The sequence below is a fragment of the Pelodiscus sinensis genome, chromosome 1, assembly GCF_049634645.1.
Source record: "Pelodiscus sinensis isolate JC-2024 chromosome 1, ASM4963464v1, whole genome shotgun sequence".
Classification (NCBI taxonomy): domain Eukaryota; kingdom Metazoa; phylum Chordata; order Testudines; family Trionychidae; genus Pelodiscus; species Pelodiscus sinensis.
In genome coordinates this window covers 293,169,473-293,187,451 of record NC_134711.1, presented here as the reverse complement: position 1 = coordinate 293,187,451, position 17,979 = coordinate 293,169,473, and the positions used below count along the sequence as shown (strand labels likewise).

The window sequence follows — 17,979 nt, the reverse complement described above, 5'->3', positions numbered from 1 at the left end:
GCTAAGTTACACTGCGGAACCTCGCCAGCCCCTGGAGTTGCCCATGATTAACTGCATGATGTCTCCCATGGAAGTCAGTGGCACTACCCATTAGCTATGAGTTGTGTGCTGTTCCTCTTTGAGGTGCAGCCCTCGACATCACCCTATGAGTAGTACCATTAACTTCAGTGGGAGAACTTATGGGTGTGTCTAAACTACATGGCTCCATTGATGGAGCCATGTAGATTAGGCTGATTGGCAAAGGGAAATTAAGCCGCGATTTAAATAATTTAAATAAATTTAAATGGCTGCTGCGCTGAGCCGACAAACAGCTGACCAGCTGTTTGTCGGCTCAGCGCGCTAGTCTGGATGCTCCCACGCTGACCTGAAAGCCCTTTATTGACCTCCCTGTTATGCCTCGTAGGATGAGGTTTATTGGGGAGGTCGATAAAGAGCTTTCATGTCGGCAGGGGAGCGTCCAGACTTCCCCAATCTGCCGACAAACAGCTGATCGGCAGAGCGGGGCAGCCATTTAAATTTAAATGAAGCTGCGATTATTTAAATCGCAGCTTCATTTCCCTTTGCCGAACAAACAAATCTACATGGCTCTGTCGACGGAGCCATGAAGTTTAGACGTACCCTATGGGGCTAAGCGCTACTCAACCAGAATAAAATTTATCATAATCTAGTCCTAAGTAACATGATTATTAAGTTTTCTATTCCTTTTATGTGACACAGATTCTGCCATAATTGCACAGCATTTGATTTGTTTTGTATTTGTTTTTGAATTGCAGGTCGTGACAAAGGGAAAAGTTGAGGTTATGGGAAGGGTCCCGTATGAAAATAAAATAATCACCCTTAATGTTACTGAGAAAATGGTGCCGGCATTTCGATTTATTGCTTACTACTTCATTAAAAATCAGGGCCACAGCGAGATTGTGGCTGATTCTGTGTGGCTAGATATTGTGGATGCCTGTGAAGGAAAGGTAATGACAAATAAAAGGATATTTGTAGAGAACAAAAATAGAAAAAAGATGAAGAAGGTGGGATATGATAGAAGTACAGTATATAAAATCATGGCTAATGTGGAGAAAATGAAGAGGGAAACAGTATTTATCGTTTTTAATAACACAAGAACTTGAGTCACCTGATGAAATTATTTGGCAGCAAGTTTAACACAAACAAAAGGAAGCACTTCTTCACACAGATTACAATCAGCATATGGAACTCATTGCCATGGGAAGTTGTGAAGAGCAAAAGGACAGCTTGTTTCAAAAAGAATTAGACAAGTTCACAAACACTAGATCTATCAAGGGCTATCAGCCACTATGGTCAGGGATGCTCCAGTGTCCTAATTCTCCAACTTCCAGATGTGAGTCAACTAAAATAAATGTCATGGAGATTTTTTGTTTTGACCAAAAAATGCCTGTTCTGTTGAGGAAAAAAGTTTTGCTGAAAAAGGGACAAAAGCTAGTTTAATTCAGCATTTATTAATAATCCTTTGGTAATTCCATCATTACCACCATCATATTCTGACTACACAAAGGAACTACATTTGAGTGGTCCCTTGTAGTAATCCTTTAAAAGTCTAAACCAATTCGTTATTTGAGGGACAAATTCTGCTCTTGTGTACTTGATTTATACCTGTGTAACCAAGAGCAGAATTTGGCTCATTAATTGAAAGGGAGAAAGTGGATGTGGGCAAAGAGAAAGTGAAGTCGCAAATTGTTTTAGTTTAATTAACTTTGCAACATAAGTAAGCTACACTTCATTAGTTTTATTTCACAGTGGTGGGGTTTTTTTAGCTTGCTTTGGAAAGATATTAAAATGGCAGATGGAATTGTTTAAGGTCCTGATTCAACAAAGCATTTAAATGTGTGCTGAAATCTCATTGTAGTTAAGCACGTGCTTTTCTGAATCCCTAAGGGTATGTCTACACTGCCACCCTAGTTTGAACTAGGTGGCTAATGTAGGCATTCGAACTTGCAAATGAAGCCTGGGATTTAAATATCCCAGGCTTCATTTGCATGTTCCCAGGCGGGAGCCATTTTTAAATGCCCGTACTTCAAACTACCTGCCTGCGGCTACACGCGGCACAGTCTAGGTAGTTTGAATTAAAACTCCTAATTCGAACTACTATTAAACCTCCTTGCAGGAGGAATAATGGTAGTTCAAAGTAGGAGCTTTAATTCGAACTACCTAGTCCGTGCCACATATAGCCACGGGCAGGTAGTTTGAACTACGGGCATTTAAAAATGGCGCCCGCCTGGGAACATGCAAATGAATCCTGGGATATTTTAATCCCGGGCTTCATTTGCAAGTTCGAATGCCTACATTAGCCACCCTAGTTCGAACTAGGGTGGCAGTGTAGACATACTCTAAATATTTAAAGAAAAACTCTTTTCACACACACCAATTTCCACTGCTCTTCGTGAATGCTGTCCACATGTATCTGAGAACAGAGTCTTAATTCTTCACAGCTCTGAATGTCTTGAGCTTTCATTATAGCAGTTGGAGTAAAGGACAGTCAGCTCTGTTCAGGATCAGCCCCTTAATCTTCATCTGCTTACAAACATGTACTACAAATATATTGCACTAGATAAATGTTAGCAATGTGAAATGCAGAAAGCTTAGATAGATGTTACCTATATTGCTAATACCCCATTCACATCAATGCTTGATATTAATGCTAATGAGAATATAAAATTCTGTTATTTAAACATTTTGCCTTTAGATTAAATTGAGAACAAACCAGGAGACATATGAACCAACAGATATGGTACATTTATTGATTGACACAGATCATGCAGGAACTGTTGCCTTAGCTGTGGTCGATACTGCAGTTTTCATTCTGAACAGAAGGAATACGCTTACAGCCAAAAAAGTAAGTGTGTTGAAAAAGAAAATAGTATGTGTCATTGAGTCAAATAGTGTTTCACAGGAGATTAGAGAGATCTGAATATAATAAATGAGTAGTAATCAAAATATTATTCAAGACATTGCTTATTTGGGAAAATATTCTTTCTTATTTATTTATAACATATTGATAACCAATTCGCATAGGATTTGCCAAAGCAGAACAGACCAGTGGTGTTTCCACTCTCGTATGGACAAAATTGATAATACAGAGAAGGGCCATGAATAAATTCAATTATATCCCTACTAAAATGTAAGATTCCTTTAAACTCAGTGCCGGGTGGTAACCAATACTTCTGTTTGCATTGTTTTTGCATATGGCCCAATAACAGGATATGACATCAGTATAAAGAAAAGAATCACTACTTTTGCAATAGTGCGCCTTCCTTCAATGCTACCATATTTTATAGGTCTTTGAAGCGATGAATTCATACGATCTTGGATGTTCAGTGGGCGGAGGTGCTAACAGTGCTCAAGTTTTCACTGATGTGGGCCTGGCCTTCATATCAGACACCATTCAATCACATTTTAGGCAAGGTAAATGAAGACCTGCTTCCTTTGCTTTAGAAATGTTTTGTAGTAGAATAAGTTCACACTGAATTTCCAGGGTTAGATTTTTAGACCTTGTATGGCACTGTATTGTTGCTCCATTCAGAGGCACCCCTTCTGCATGGTCTTATTATTTCCTAGTGTTCATTCCCCCATTTTATACTGTGTGTGTTCATAGTTCATATGCAGGCTGCACTCTTGGGGCTGCTCATTTGGCATTTGTTGTACACTGGAGTATGTGAGGGGACAAAGGCATGGTAAGCCGGCTTTGCAGATTATGCATCCTCTGGGTGCCAGGTCTCCAGCTGGTGCCGAAGAGCAAGTCAGAGCCTCAGATATTATTTTAACCAAATTCTCTTGCTCTGTTTTCCTAGGATATACGTGTTCCCATCCTACCAGAAGACAGAAAAAGTCATTGGATTTTCACAAGCAAATTTCAGGAATTGGTATGGCCATTAATCTTCAGTGGCAAGAGCCAAAGCCTTCTGGGTCAGAGTTGAGAGGACTGTGGAGCTGGGGCCTGGAGCCCTTGGGGTGAAAGGAAGGAATAGGAAGGGGAAGGGCATCAGGAGCTGGACCTTGCCTGAGAGATTGGGAGAGGTCTTGATTGGGGGATAAACACTAAACTCTGCTACCTTTCAGGGTGTAATCAAGTGAAATCTGTTGTCTTTTAGAGGACATGCAGTGCTAATTGTATGCCATTCCACTGTCTCACCCATTATGCCAATGTTCTGCTTCAAAGCCTGGCTGTTTTTGGCACAGGGTGTTCCAAATAACAGAAGTGTCAGTAATTTAAATATACATGATCTGAACAAAGCATATTCAAAAATAATTTTCCCATAAGTCTATCATATGAAGGCTGTTGATACCTGTTGATTTAAGAAACAAAAGTTTTATCCCGGGTTTTCCTGACTTTCTGAAACTGCTTCAGGAATAAGAATAGTGTCATGAACCACTCCCCCTAAGACCTCTAACCCTCACCGTGGGCAGGTGAATTTTTGAACCAGAACCATATTAGACATAACAACTAACTATGTAGCTTTAAAAAGTGATTTTTGTGGATGTCCAAAGTCATATAGATCAATATGCTGGAAGGTATCAGATAAATGAATGATACCCCCATAATACTGAATGGGGGATTATAATCTTAATTCTTTTTTATCTCTATGAAATCATGAGACTTCATTTATATCGCCATGCTAGAGATGAACTTGACTTACAGACAAGAGCATGAAAATAGCATGGGAACTATCAAACCTGATCCATCTAGGGCTGAATATTCCTCTTTCACAGATCCCTCCCCCCCAAAAAAATCTGCGCTCGTGGCTAGAGAAAGCCAGTTGCAGAGTGCTGATGCCAGGGATGTCTGCAGTGTGCCTTTTGACAGCCCAGCCAGTCAACATCTTGGCTGAAACGATCGGTGAACCAATATTTTCCTGTTTGTGGGCATCAAAAAACAATCCAATCACTGGGTCTAAAGTTCCCTGAGGGTATGTCTACACTACCACCCTAGTTCGAACTAGGGTGGTTAATGTAGGCATTCGAACTTGCAAATGAAGCCCGGGATTTGAATTTCCCGGACTTCATTTGCATGTTGCCAGGCGCCGCCATTTTTAAATGTCCGCTAGTTTGGACTCCATGACCGCGGCTACACGCGGCACGAACTAGGTAGTTTGGAATAGTGTGGAACGAGGAGTACAGATAGTTCAGAATAGGAAGCCTATTCCGAACTACCTAGTTCGTGCCGCATGTAGCCACGGGCACGGAGTCCGAACTAGCGGACATTTAAAAATGGCAGTGCCCAGCAACATGCAAATGAAGCCTGGGAAATTCAAATCCCGGGCTTCATTTGCAAGTTAGAATGCCTACATTAACCACGCTAGTTCGAACTAAGGTGGCAGTGTAGACATACCCTCAGATACTGCCTTGACTTCCTGGTGGCTCCTAACTGGCATCTTCTCCCTTAAAGTCTGACATAAAAGAAAGCTTCTCCAAGTTTCCTCCTGTGCTTGGGAAGGCTGTTTCTGCCTTGCTCTGTTGTTCATGTACTACTCATTCACATTCCACTCCTAGAGAAAGATGGTCAGCTTGTTTAGGAGCACCCAAATGTCAGCAACATAAGCTATGCATGACCCCTGCTGAATTATTGAAGCTATCTGGCAAGAGAGCTCAATTTTCAGTCAGGAAAACATCTGCTCTCAGTAGAAAAAATTAGGTTAGCCTAAAACTGTGAAACGACATGTGGTAGGTGTAAGATGTTAGATCTGAGTGGCCACGCCACTGTTCTAACTTGTCTTTGTCCTGCTATTATGTATGAAGTATGAAATGCACCCCTCATGCTGCTTCTGAAATGTCTCAAATAAGTATTCTTATGGCACTGCTTTGTAGATGAGCAAGCCATCAGAAACATACCTCCAGAGCAGGAATGGCAACAGCCTTCAGGCAATGTGCGGGGGGCTCAGCTCCAGGCCCCATCCCCCAGAAGGGGTGGAATTTTGGGCAGAACGGGTAGAGCTAGAGGTAGCCAGCCATCAGCACTGCCCAGATCTCTCCCTGTCTCCCGGAGTGAGAAAGGGCCTGGAGCTCCAACTGCTACTGCAGTCTCAATCGTGGCAGCAGAAGCCCAGAGCCCTGGACTTTTAAAATCACTAGAACCTGGGGCAACTGTCCCCTATCCTCCTCCCCATCGGTGGGCCTGCTCGTGAGCTCTAGAAGAAAACCAGTAGCAGAGACACCAAATTGAATTGCTAAGTAGTCACTTGACTTGTCTTTTGAAAACACTTGTTTCCATAAATTCTCAGCCATGTCACTGAAATAGTATTGAATTTTAAAAGAGCCTCTTTTCAGTTTGGTGGCTGTTTCATAGGTTTATAGATTCCAAGGCCTGAAGGTACCATCCAGTCAGACTTCCTGTATAACACAAAATAATTCTCAGTGCACAGCTTTTAGAAATCATCCAATCTTGATTTAAAAATAGTCAGAGATGAGAATCCATCACAATCCTCAGTAAATAGTTTCAATGGTAAATTTTCCTTACTATCAAAAATATTTGTCAGTCTGAATTTGTCTAATTTCAGCTTCCAGACATTGGATCATGTTATTTGCTAACTTGAAGAGTGAGTTGTTAAATACCCTCCATTGATGCTTGTAGGTTCTAATCAAGTCATCCCTTAGCTCTCTCTTTCTTAAGATAAACAGATGGAGTGCTTTGAGTACATCACCCTAAAGCATGTTTTCTAATCCTTTTATCATTCTTGTGGCTCTTCTCTGGGACATCTCCAAGTTATCAACATTTTTCTTGAACTGTGGGCACCAGAATTAGAGATCGTGTTTCAACAGCAGTCTTACCAGTGCACAATACAGGGGTAAAATAGCTTCTCTCCCCCTACTTGAGAATCACTTGTTTATGCATCCTAGGATCTCATTGTCACCGTGTCACATTGCAAACTCGTGTCAGCTGATTAGCCATCAAACCCCCAAATATTTTTCAGTCAGGCCACATGACTTTTGTACCTATATTCATTGGGCAGGAGAGTATAAACTTTTCTATAACAGTATAAATCTACTGTTGTGTGACTGAGTTTTCTCAGGAAAAAAATCCTTAGGTTTGTCTTTCAGTGATAGATGTCTGGCTTCTAAATTTTTGGTGCAATCTTCCATGACATTATTGGATCTGCTCTGCATCCCTCTCTGGGACTGGATTCTATGCTTTGGGAAACAATACTTTGTGCTCTAAGAGTGCATCTATACTGCACCCGTAGCTCAAAATAAGCTACACAATTTCAGCTCCGCAAATTGTGTAGCTTATTTTGAGATAAATTCAAAATAGCTTATTTCATAATTTGGCGCTGTCTACACAAATTTCAAAATAAACTGCTATTCCAAAATGTCCCTTAATCCTCGTGGAACAAGGTTTACAGAGACGTTGGAATAGCAAGTCGATTATTTTGAAAGCTACTTCAAAATAACAGGCATGCTGTCAAGGCACGGAATATGCTCTTTCGGAATGCTGGAAGTATCCCAAAATAGCACCACAGTCTAGTTTTGGCTTTTCAGCTCTCCAAAGGGGATAGATTTTTCATGTTTAGCAGCACCCCACAGCTATGAGATATTAGAATGTACAAATCAGGGGGTGTAATATGATGATTGTCGCTTTTACTCTTTATCTTTATCTGTGTGTAGATTGGGAAGGAAATGGGAAGAAATGTTTTTATGGCAGTGTTTTGGGGTTTTTTTATGGTAGTCATTGAAAACATTAAAAGGCTAAGCACATTGGAAGCATTCTCATTGGAAATGAGCTAGCAGGCAGATCACAGGTGAAGATGTTAAAGTGTATGTTTAGTTTATTAAATAATTCTGTTGTTAGTTCCATGATAGCAGAAATACTGTAAAGGAATCGTATTCACGCAGAGGAGAATAATCCTGATCACTGAAAATCACAATCTTAATTTTTTCTGTATAAGAAAACAAACATTTGATAAATGTGTCTTAAATAAGAGTCCAATCCTGCACTTATTCACTTCAGTTTAAGTCAGAGAATCCTGTCCCCAATGACTTCATGGACTAAGCTTGAAGGAAAGATAAGATTGTAAACAATATAGGGGAAGGGACCGTCTTCTGATTCTATTTTAGTACTATACAATGCCTAGCAAGGTGGGGCCCTGGTTCAAAGTGAGGGTTGCTATGGCTACTGTAAAAATAGTGATAGTGACTTCATCTTACCACAATAATTAATAATAATGACATAGCTGAGGAACATTATATATGATTGAATATCACAAAATTTATCAAAGTCTCTGCAACACTAATGTCTCTGTAATTTTGTTACAGCTAGCAAATACCAAGATGATGCTCTACGAAAGTGCTGCCATGATGGAATGAAATTAAATCCAATGAGGTTTTCTTGTGCCAAAAGGCTAGCTAGAGTTATTGGTTCAACACAATGCAAAGAAGCATTCAAATACTGTTGTGAGAGGGCTCAGTATCTCAGGAAGGAGCTGGCAAAGAAGAAACTAACTTCTAAACTGGCAAGAGGTAAGGAATTTGCCTTTTAGTAATATACCCTTTTTTAAAATGAATTGTGTATAGTCACTTCTGGGGGCGGGGGGGGGGGGGAGTTGCTTAGGGCTTCAAGGAAGAGAAGAATCACATAGGTAAGTGTTATTCTCAGGTACCTGCGGCATTGCAATGCCTGAGACTTTTGCCATGCTAATCTCATAAAATCTGTAGAAGTTTCATGCCCCTTTCCTAGACATTTCCCTATCTTCCAGCTTACTCCCATTTACATTTTCAAGGCCCCCAGCTAACTTTCACCATACCACAAATACTACCTCCCACCCTTTTGTGAAACATGCAAACAGTGAGAGCAAGGAAAGCAATCCAGAATTGTTGTGTCAAATGCTGAGTTTAGTAAGCAGGTTTGTGCACTTAATTCCCCAATGGAAACAACACCAAACTGTAAATGTAATTTAACTAAGAATCAGTCTTGCAAGTTACTGACCACTGACTTAGAAGCTGGGAATGGGTAACAGGGGATGATTAGCAGTTCTGTTCATTCCCCCTGTGGCTCCTGCCATTGACCACTACCAGCAGAATACTGGGCTAGATAGACCTTTGGTCTGACCCAGTATGGCCGTTCTTATGTTCTTATGACTTTGAAAATCCTGCCCTTCAATGTGCTGAGCCCTTGAATGTCTATTGATGCCAACACTCCAATACTGCAATGTTCTGAGCACCTGCTGCCCTTGAAGTTTGTTACCAGTGGTTTCTAGGCAGTACATCTATGTTCATGTTAGATGGTGAAAAGAACAGATCTAGCTCCGTCCAAAAGTCAAGCAGAGGTGTTCCACACATAAGACGTTGGGATAGATTTATCCAAGGGATAATGCATTGTATGAAGGCTTGAGTTTGTCTGAGTATAACTAGAGGCAATGTATACAATGTAATTCTCCATTATATGCACACACGCATGCATGTGTCATGGCTGATTATGGTGGGATACTGGAATGTGCTTATTATTAGTTTAACTCTGCTCCCCTTGAAGTCAATGGGGGTCTTCAGTGGGAGCAGAGATAGGACAAAAACAAAAGCTTTTGAATCCCCTCCCAAAATGTTTTACAACCATTTTTTTGATGATTTATGTGTAATTTACAAAGTTTCGTGCCCCTTTCCTAGACATTTCCCTATCTTCCAGCTTACTCCCATTTACATTTTCAAGGCCCCCAGCTAACTTTCACCATACCACAAATACTACCTTCCACCCATTTGTGAAACATGCAAACAGTGAGAGCAAGGAAAGCAATCCAGAATTGTTGTGTCAAACACTGAGTTTAGTAAGCAGGCTTGTCATGGCACTGATTGTGAGCCTGGGTCCCCCGTACCCTGGTACAGTCACTTAAAGTTGTGCAAAGGAAAGGTAAAATGTCCCCAGTCTCATTAGGAAACACTTTGCATCCATCCTCTCTACACATGTGTCAGTGGCTACTGATGGTGCAAAACAGAGGAGAATTAAAGCCTGTGAAGTCTGATTCTGCTCACCTTACTCTCACTGAGCAGTACTGTCTCTCTAAATAGTCCCAGTGGTGTTAGTCTGGCCTTTGTTTGGGGGGGGACGCATTTGGTAGCACATCTCTGCTCACTCAAAAGAGCTGTGGTATTAATAGTGAGGTTTACATTACTGCTTTCTTAGCAAATAACAATTTGTAAATTAATGTTAATTACCATTTAGGTTAATATTTTCATTAGCATAGGAATACAGGAATTGCCAGACTGGGTTAGAGCCAGGTCCATCTAGTCCCATTCCTGTCTCTGGCAGAGAGGCAGTGCCAAATGTTCAAGAGGAAAGTGTAGGAACTCTGTAGTAGACAGACGTGGGATGATCCACACCCCTCATAATGCCTCTTCCCATTGTCTAATAGATATTGACATAATCCTTGGAGCACAGAGCTTAATATGCCTTCAACAACATTTTCCTTGTCATGAATTATGACAAATCTTGAAATGTCCAATCCCTTTTTTATTCTTGTTTGGTTCTTGGCCTCCCTAACTTCCTGTGGCAGTGAGTTCCCCAGTGTAATCACCGGTTATATGAAAATTTTCCTTTTTTTTTCTATTTTGAATTGTCCATCTTAAACTGTCATCTTGTTTATCTGTTATGAAAGAGGGAGAGCAGATGCTCCCAGTCTACCTTCTCTACACCATTCACTTTTTATATACTTTTGTCGTGTCTCTTTCCTAAACTAAAATGTCCCAGTCTTTCCAGTCTTTCTCCCTATGAATTTTCTCCTGCCCCTCACCATTCACATTGTCTTCCTCTGATCACTATCTAATTCTTCAATAACTTTTTTGAGATCCTGCAATCTCTACACTATATTCCAAGTGATGCTACACCATGGATTCCTTAGACAGTTTAGCATCTTGTTCACTTGTTTATCTGCTGCTGTGCACTAAGCAGAGGTCTTAACTGAGCCATCCACAATATCAGTTAACAAGTTAATCTATTTACATGTGCTGCATACTAAGCCTGATCCAAAGCCCACTCAAGTCAGTGGCTGGATTCCTACTGTGATATGGCTCTGATTCCCAGCTCCACCTCTAAAGCAGTTATGTGTCCTCAAGGCTTTCACTTCACCTCTCTAGACCTCTCTTGCCTGTCCGACACAATGTTGGACTATACTGATTCTGAGCAGGAAGACAGAACTGCCTCTCGCTATGTATTTGTACAGTGCTTAGCACAATCACAACCCAATCTCAGCAGTGTCTCTAAGCACTCCTGTCTTGCAAATACATAATAATCATCATTATCATCATCATTTCTGAATTAATTTCAATGTGTGTTGACTCACGTCTTTTGTATGCAAGCACTTTGAAGGGTTGTCTACACTATTGAGAAGATCAAAGCTGCTGCAGTCAATCTTCCAGAATTCAAATTAGCAGGTCTAGGGCTGCCAGTGCTCCTGCTTCTCATAAGAAGTAAGAGAAGTCAACAGGAGCATGTGATCCCATCAACCTTCCACTCTGTGGATGGCACCAAAACACGATTTAAGGTATGTTGATTCCAGCTACATAATTAATGTAGTTGGAGTTGCGTATCTTAAGTCAACTTTCCCCGTTAGTGTAGACTGGGCCTGAGGAACTTGCTGCCTTGTGGCACTATGAAGTTCAGGCAGAGATTTTTTTTTTCATTTATCTCCATTCTGCCCCTTCTTCCCAACATGTGTCTTCTGTCACGGTGGCAGCCAATTTCCTTGAACAATTCTATATGTCATCATTGATTCCTTTCAAAGCATGATTTGTGCCACCAATGTTCTCTCCTCCTCCTTTCATGCCCCATCTATCACAGCAGTAATGAAGAAATAACTTCACTTATGACTACAGTGGGGATTTTTTAGATTGACAGCATATAATTCCCCAGTTTGGAAGGAAGAATTAACCTTTTGTTCAGTGTCAATCTTTAGTGATTGCCTGTTATCTTTCCGCATTTTTTTTCAGTTTATGGGATCAAAACCAGACAGAAGCTTTTCTCAGTTATTCATCATATTAATCCTTTTGTCTTGTCTCTCTGACAACTGATTCTCCAGGTTAGCAGTGATAGGCATCAGGGAACACTTCAAATTTCTGTTTTCCAGTTGCTGATGTTCAAGAAGAAGATGTGTTTGATGAAACTTCAATCAAGTTACGTAGTGTCTTTCCTGAGAGCTGGTGGTGGGACACTGTAGAAATTAAAAGCCCTGGAGAGCATAGGTAGGTACTGTATTATTTGTTCAGGTGAATACACCTATAATGTACCCATAAACGTCAGTGTTCTGTTGAATTTATTACAGAGGAATTTGGACCTGCTTACTGTGTGCCTCCTCCACCATTGATATTTTTTCCTGTCAGTCTTCAAGATTTAAGGAATGAACGTGTTTTCAAAACCATTTCATATATTTCTCTTAATGCCTTACCTCTTGCCTTTTTAGGATGGCAAATGTTATTCCTGATTCTATAACTACTTGGGAAATTCAAGCAATAAGTGTATCACCTCAAAAAGGTAAAAACCCTATTGGTAAACTATTGTTCACTCTGTACTGATGCTTGAATGTTGACAACATCCACACCTTCTAAAAGATGTGCACTAACTCAGCTAAATGCAGACTTAATTCAGAAAGCACAGAATGGAATTTTATGGTATGTATTATGAAGGAGACCAGACTAAACAATTGTCATGCTTCCTTCTGGCTTTGAAACCCTAAGAACCTTTTCATTTTAGCTTCCAGTTACAGAGTGATGGCACATGCCATAATAATAATAATGATAAATAAAATGCATAGTACTTAGAACCTAGGAGTCTTTCACTTTATTTAATGATGCCTGGCTTCATATTCAGTATTGGGAGCAGGTGCAAAAGGAAAATTCCAAAGGAATCATATTAAGAAGATTGTAACTTATATGTGCAACATTATCATTGGTTTCGAAAAAAATAATACGTAACATTTTGCATCTATAGATCTCAACATGCTTCACAAAGGAGGTCAGTGTCATTATACCCATTTTAAAGATGAGGAAACTGAGGGTACGTCTACACTTGCACCCTAGTTTGAAGTAGGGATGCAAATGTAGGTGACTGAAATAATAAATGAAATAGGGATTTAAATATCCCACGCTTCATTAGTATAATCTTACCTGTGCTCTTTCGGAACTCAGCTGTTTCGAATCAGGAAGTGCACTCCGGGCCACGTTAGTTTGAATCAAACCCCTTGGTTAGAACTAATGTTACTGCCTCATTTTTTTGAGAAGTAACGTTAGTTCAAACTAAGGGGTTTGATGTGAACTAACGTGGCCCGGAGCGCACTTTCTGGTTTGAAACAGCTGAGTTCTGAAACAGTGCGCCGGTAAGATTCTGCTAATGAAGCGTGGGATATTTAAATCCCCACTTCATTTACGAATTCGGTCGCCTACATTTGCATCCCTAGTTCAAACTAGGGTGCAAGTGTAGACATACCCTGAGATACAGAAAGTTGAAGTGACTTCCATGAGATTACCAAGCAGGCAAGTGGCAGAGCTGGGAATAGAATCAAGATCTTCTGAGTTCCGGTCCTGTGTTCTAGCTACTGGGCAACACTGAAGCATAGATTCAGAAGGATTCATTAGATCAGCAGATGTGCTCTCCAGTACAACACAGACCACAGAATTTCACTCAGAGTCATTGTCAGAGCGTTTAAAGCTAGGAGACACCAGATCTTCTCATCTGATCTCCTGTGTCCTGGGGAGCCACCGAATTGCCAGACTCGTGGGCAAGGTCGGGGAGGGGCACTCCATGCTCCCAGAAGGGTGGGACCTTGGGAAGAAGGGGAAGTGTGGACAGCCCTCAGTGCCACCTGAAACATGCCCCTCCCATCCCACCAGCTCTCAGCACAACCTGAGGCTCCAATGGCGATTTAAAGGGACCAGAGCTCTGGCTGCCACTGCTGGGAGCCCCGAGGCCTTTTGAATCACTGGGTCCTAGGGCAGTTGTCCCTTTGCCTTCCTACTATGACAAAGGCCACCAGTACTCACACACTCAACTCAACGACAGAAATCACACCAAAGTGTTACAGCCCACAGGGCATTCGATTATTTTGTGCCACAGGAAGAGAATAGGAAGGACTGTGGTGCACCAGTGCCCGAAGCCTCAGCAATGGCAAGTAAATCTGGGTTTATACAGCTACTCCTGTACTGAGCCCACATTCTCTACCAGGTGTTCTAAGAACATGGGATTTGCCAACCAGATCAAATGCAAGACCACTGACGTCTCCAGTTGGGTGTACTGTTTCCAGATTTGCTAACCCAACCATGAGTCCATACTTGATGGCTTCAGAAGTAACAGAACAAACCCACAAACTACCCAGCCAAATGTTGAGTGTTGGACGTAGCAGTACAAGCTTCTCATGGTCTGGCATATACAGTGTGATTGCCATTATCAGGCTCTTAGCTTGCACAACCACAGACATAAGCTGCCATATGTGATGGCTACAGAGACTTTCATTCTCAATTTTTAAACACCCAAACTCAGTTCCATTCTTGTACATTTATTGTAAAAGCTTAGTTAATTCAGGCATTTTCAAAGGTCTTCCACAGATGCCTGCACCGAGTTTAGGTAGCACTGCTGTTCCAAATGATCATACCTTTTAATGAAAGTGTTAGTGTAGGCCCCAAAAGGATTGTGTGCATGGACCTTTAAAACTATCCAGTCACTCTGTTTTCTACACATGAAATGTCCCTTTGCAGTGTCAGGAATTTAGACCTTTATTCAGCAAAGAGTTTACTGTGTCAAATTTTAAGCCCTATTGGTGTAACGATTACAACAGTGCAGCACGACTATAAAGCACTGCCCAAGAGGCACATCTATACTCATCAGAAGATTGATGCTCCAGAGGTCGATCTTCTGGTGTTCGATTTAGTGGATTTAGTATAGACCGTAAATCGAACACTGAGGGCAGTTCCTGCCAGCATCCAATACTCCTCCTTTTGCGAAGAGTAAAGGAGGCCGATGGGAGCATTTTCTCCCGTCGGCCTCCTGCAGTGTGGATGCTGCCCTGTCTCGGCTTAAGGTAAGGTAAGTTGCGTGCCTTAAACCAACCTTCCAGGTTCAGTGTAGACCTGGCCAAGAAACATAACAGAAAAGGCATTTCCTCAGAACCTAAGTCAAGGTCTGTTAAATATTTTCAGAGAAAAGAGAGTGTTGGAAAAAGCTGAACAACCTTTGTGCTATTTATTTTAATACTGCGTGAGGTAAAGTCTGTCACTCCTTTGTGCAGGTAGAGGACTCTGCCCACAGTGGAACCACTGTAATTGTCCATGGGGAGAAAGGTACAAGGAGACTAGTTAGGGGCCCTGCAACTTCTGTATGCCACACAGAATACAAAGCGACATCTGTCTCCCTTTATGCAGCTCTGGCTGGGGACTGGAGGCAGGCCAGGAGAGGGGAAGGGTTAATCTGGTGCATCCATGGCGAGGTTGCCAGCATGGCTGCAGAGCTGATCTACTGCTACTCTATAGTCTTAGCAAAGGACTCCTAGACCTCCAGGGGACTTCCAGTACCATAGCTGGGCTTCATGCAGGATAAATTAGGACATACATAGGTTTCTGAATGGCAAGAAAGGAGCATGGCTATTTGTTCATTTTTAATTGTAACATCTTCTTGAGTGCCTAAACTAACAGCACTCTAAAAAGCTGACATACCATGATTTTGCTGGCTCTGAATTCCAGCTTTCTCTTCCCTCAGGTTTCTGCATAGCTGACCCCAAGACCTTTAAGGTTTTCAAAGATTTTTTTTTATCAGTAAGGTTACCGTATTCAATTAAGCGGTATGAACAGCTGGAAGTAAAAGCAGTTGTCTACAACTATCTTTCTGAAGATCTCCAGGTAACATTACTGTACATTACTGAACTGTATGCTACCAATCCTTACTTCCCTTGTCAAGCTTCAGCTACATTGTATGAGTTGGCCATACTTGCCTAGGGTCTTCTGTGCTTTGTAGAAAGGTACAGAGTTAGGCTATAGGGAAGACTGTTGTATTTCCCCTGTTTCCTCAAGCTTTGGAGACTACTAGATAATAAAATTACTGTTTATGTTACATGTTTTGAAAGCAATGAACAAATGTTCACTAATTTAGCCTTATATCCTTCCTGTAGGCAGATGATTACCATTAGCCCCATCTTAGAATAAGCAGCTCCATCTAAATGGTCTAGCTGGGAGGCCAGGAGTTCTAATGGATTTGCTATTTTCACTGTTTGTATCTGTCAGGTTATCTATTTCCTTGAGCAGTGGTGTAATAAACATTATGACAAGCATTTCCTTGTTTCAATAGGTGACGGTGAAGATGCACGCAGTGGATGGTGTGTGCAGTGCAGAGACAGCGCAAAAGGATGTGCAGCAGAAACTAACTGTGAAGGGAAACTCAGCAGTGCCTGCCTATTTCTCAGTAGTTCCACTAGTTATAGGAGAAATTCCAATTACTATTACTGCCTTTGATCCAATTTCAGGGTACAGTGATAGTCTTAGGAAGAACCTCAAAGTTGTGGTAAGTATAACAGTTTTTGATCAGCTCAGCCGTGGAGCAGAAATTTGATGGTTCCCTTTCTGTTTATCTCTATTTTGTTAAATATCCACATAATTGTGTGCATGGAACTCACAGGAACAAAATAGTGCAAGAATGTAGTGACTAGAATGCATGTTGCACAAGAAAAACACTTTATTCTGATATTCAATTGTGACTATAATTGCCTTTTATAAGGTGCGTGCACAGCTGGTTGGAAAAGAGTAGTTATCAATGGTTCTCAATCAGTCTGAAAGGGCAGATTAAGTGGGGTCCTGCAGGGATCCATCCTTTGTTGGTTCTGTTCAGTATCTTCATAAATGATTTGGATAATGGCAGAGAGAGTACATTTATAAAGCCTGTGGATGATACCAAGCTGGGAGGAGTTGCAAGCACTTTGTAGGATTAGAATTCAAAATGATCTTAACAAACTGGAGAAATGGTCTGACGTTTTCAGGATGAAATTGAGTAAGAACAAAGGGAAAGTACTACATTTAAGAAAGAAAAGTCAGTTGTACAACTTGGAAACGACTGCCTAGGAAGGGGCACTGCAGAAAAAGTTTTGAAAGTCAGAGTGGATCACAAACTGAATACGAATCAACAATTTAATTCTATTGTAAGAAAAGCAAACATTGTTCTGCAATGTATTCTCCGGACTGTTGTAAGCAAGACACGAAAAGTAATTCTTCTGTTGTATTCTGCAATGATAAGGCCTCAATTGGAATATTGTGTCCAGTTCTGGGCACCTTGATTCAGCAAAGATGTAGACAAATTGGAAAAAGTCCAGAAAAGACCACAATAATGATTAAAGGCCTAGAAAACATGACCTATAGGAAAGATTGCAAAAACCTGGATTTGCTTAGTCTGGAGAAGAGAAGACTGTGGAGGGACATAACAGTCCTCAAGCACATAGTACGTTGTTATAAAGAGAAGGGTGATAAATTGTTCTCCTGAAGGAGATGCTGGGAAGTCAAGAAGGAAAGCAGTCATTTATGGTAACTTTCTTCTTTTTTGCTGGAAAAAGCACTATTGGGCCTATATGTTCTTAATTACTTCAATATCAACACAGAAAGTCTATGGTGGAGCAGGGAATGGAAACTAGGTCTCCCAAATCCTAGGTTAGCACCTTTATCAGTGGCCCATCCTTCAGAGTGACAATGCTCAGCACAAAGTCTTCCATGATTAACACACAGTCTGGAATTCCACAGTGTCATGATAACAGGGGCCACATTCCAGTTAATGAGATTAAGAACATTGGCACATTAGAATCTTATCACTGAAACAAGACCATTACTTGTCTCAGCTGTAATTTGTATGAGTTTTTTTTATGGGCAGCATCTTTTAATTGTTTATTTTTTTAAAATAATGGATGGAAAGGAAATGACTCTAATCCCAGACAAAGCTCTTTATTGACCCTTTCCTCTATAGAGTGTGTGTAAAGCTGAGCCTGCCTATGGATTGTAGAGGTACATTTCACA

The 17,979-nt window shown here is 41.1% G+C and overlaps 1 protein-coding gene across 1 annotated transcript in view; it reads left to right on the top strand.

Annotated features, from left to right (window-relative positions):
• The window catches only part of LOC102454722 (complement C4-A), an 82,002-nt gene that overhangs the window by 26,002 nt on the left and 38,021 nt on the right, over nt 1-17,979 (top strand). The window contains exons 14-22 of the mRNA XM_075919120.1: nt 774-965; nt 2,714-2,863; nt 3,306-3,432; nt 3,819-3,890; nt 8,275-8,478; nt 12,072-12,186; nt 12,405-12,475; nt 15,689-15,828; nt 16,274-16,486. Of these exons, the coding sequence (XP_075775235.1) occupies nt 774-965; nt 2,714-2,863; nt 3,306-3,432; nt 3,819-3,890; nt 8,275-8,478; nt 12,072-12,186; nt 12,405-12,475; nt 15,689-15,828; nt 16,274-16,486 (1,284 nt within the window). The remainder of the gene's footprint in view (nt 1-773; nt 966-2,713; nt 2,864-3,305; nt 3,433-3,818; nt 3,891-8,274; nt 8,479-12,071; nt 12,187-12,404; nt 12,476-15,688; nt 15,829-16,273; nt 16,487-17,979) is intronic.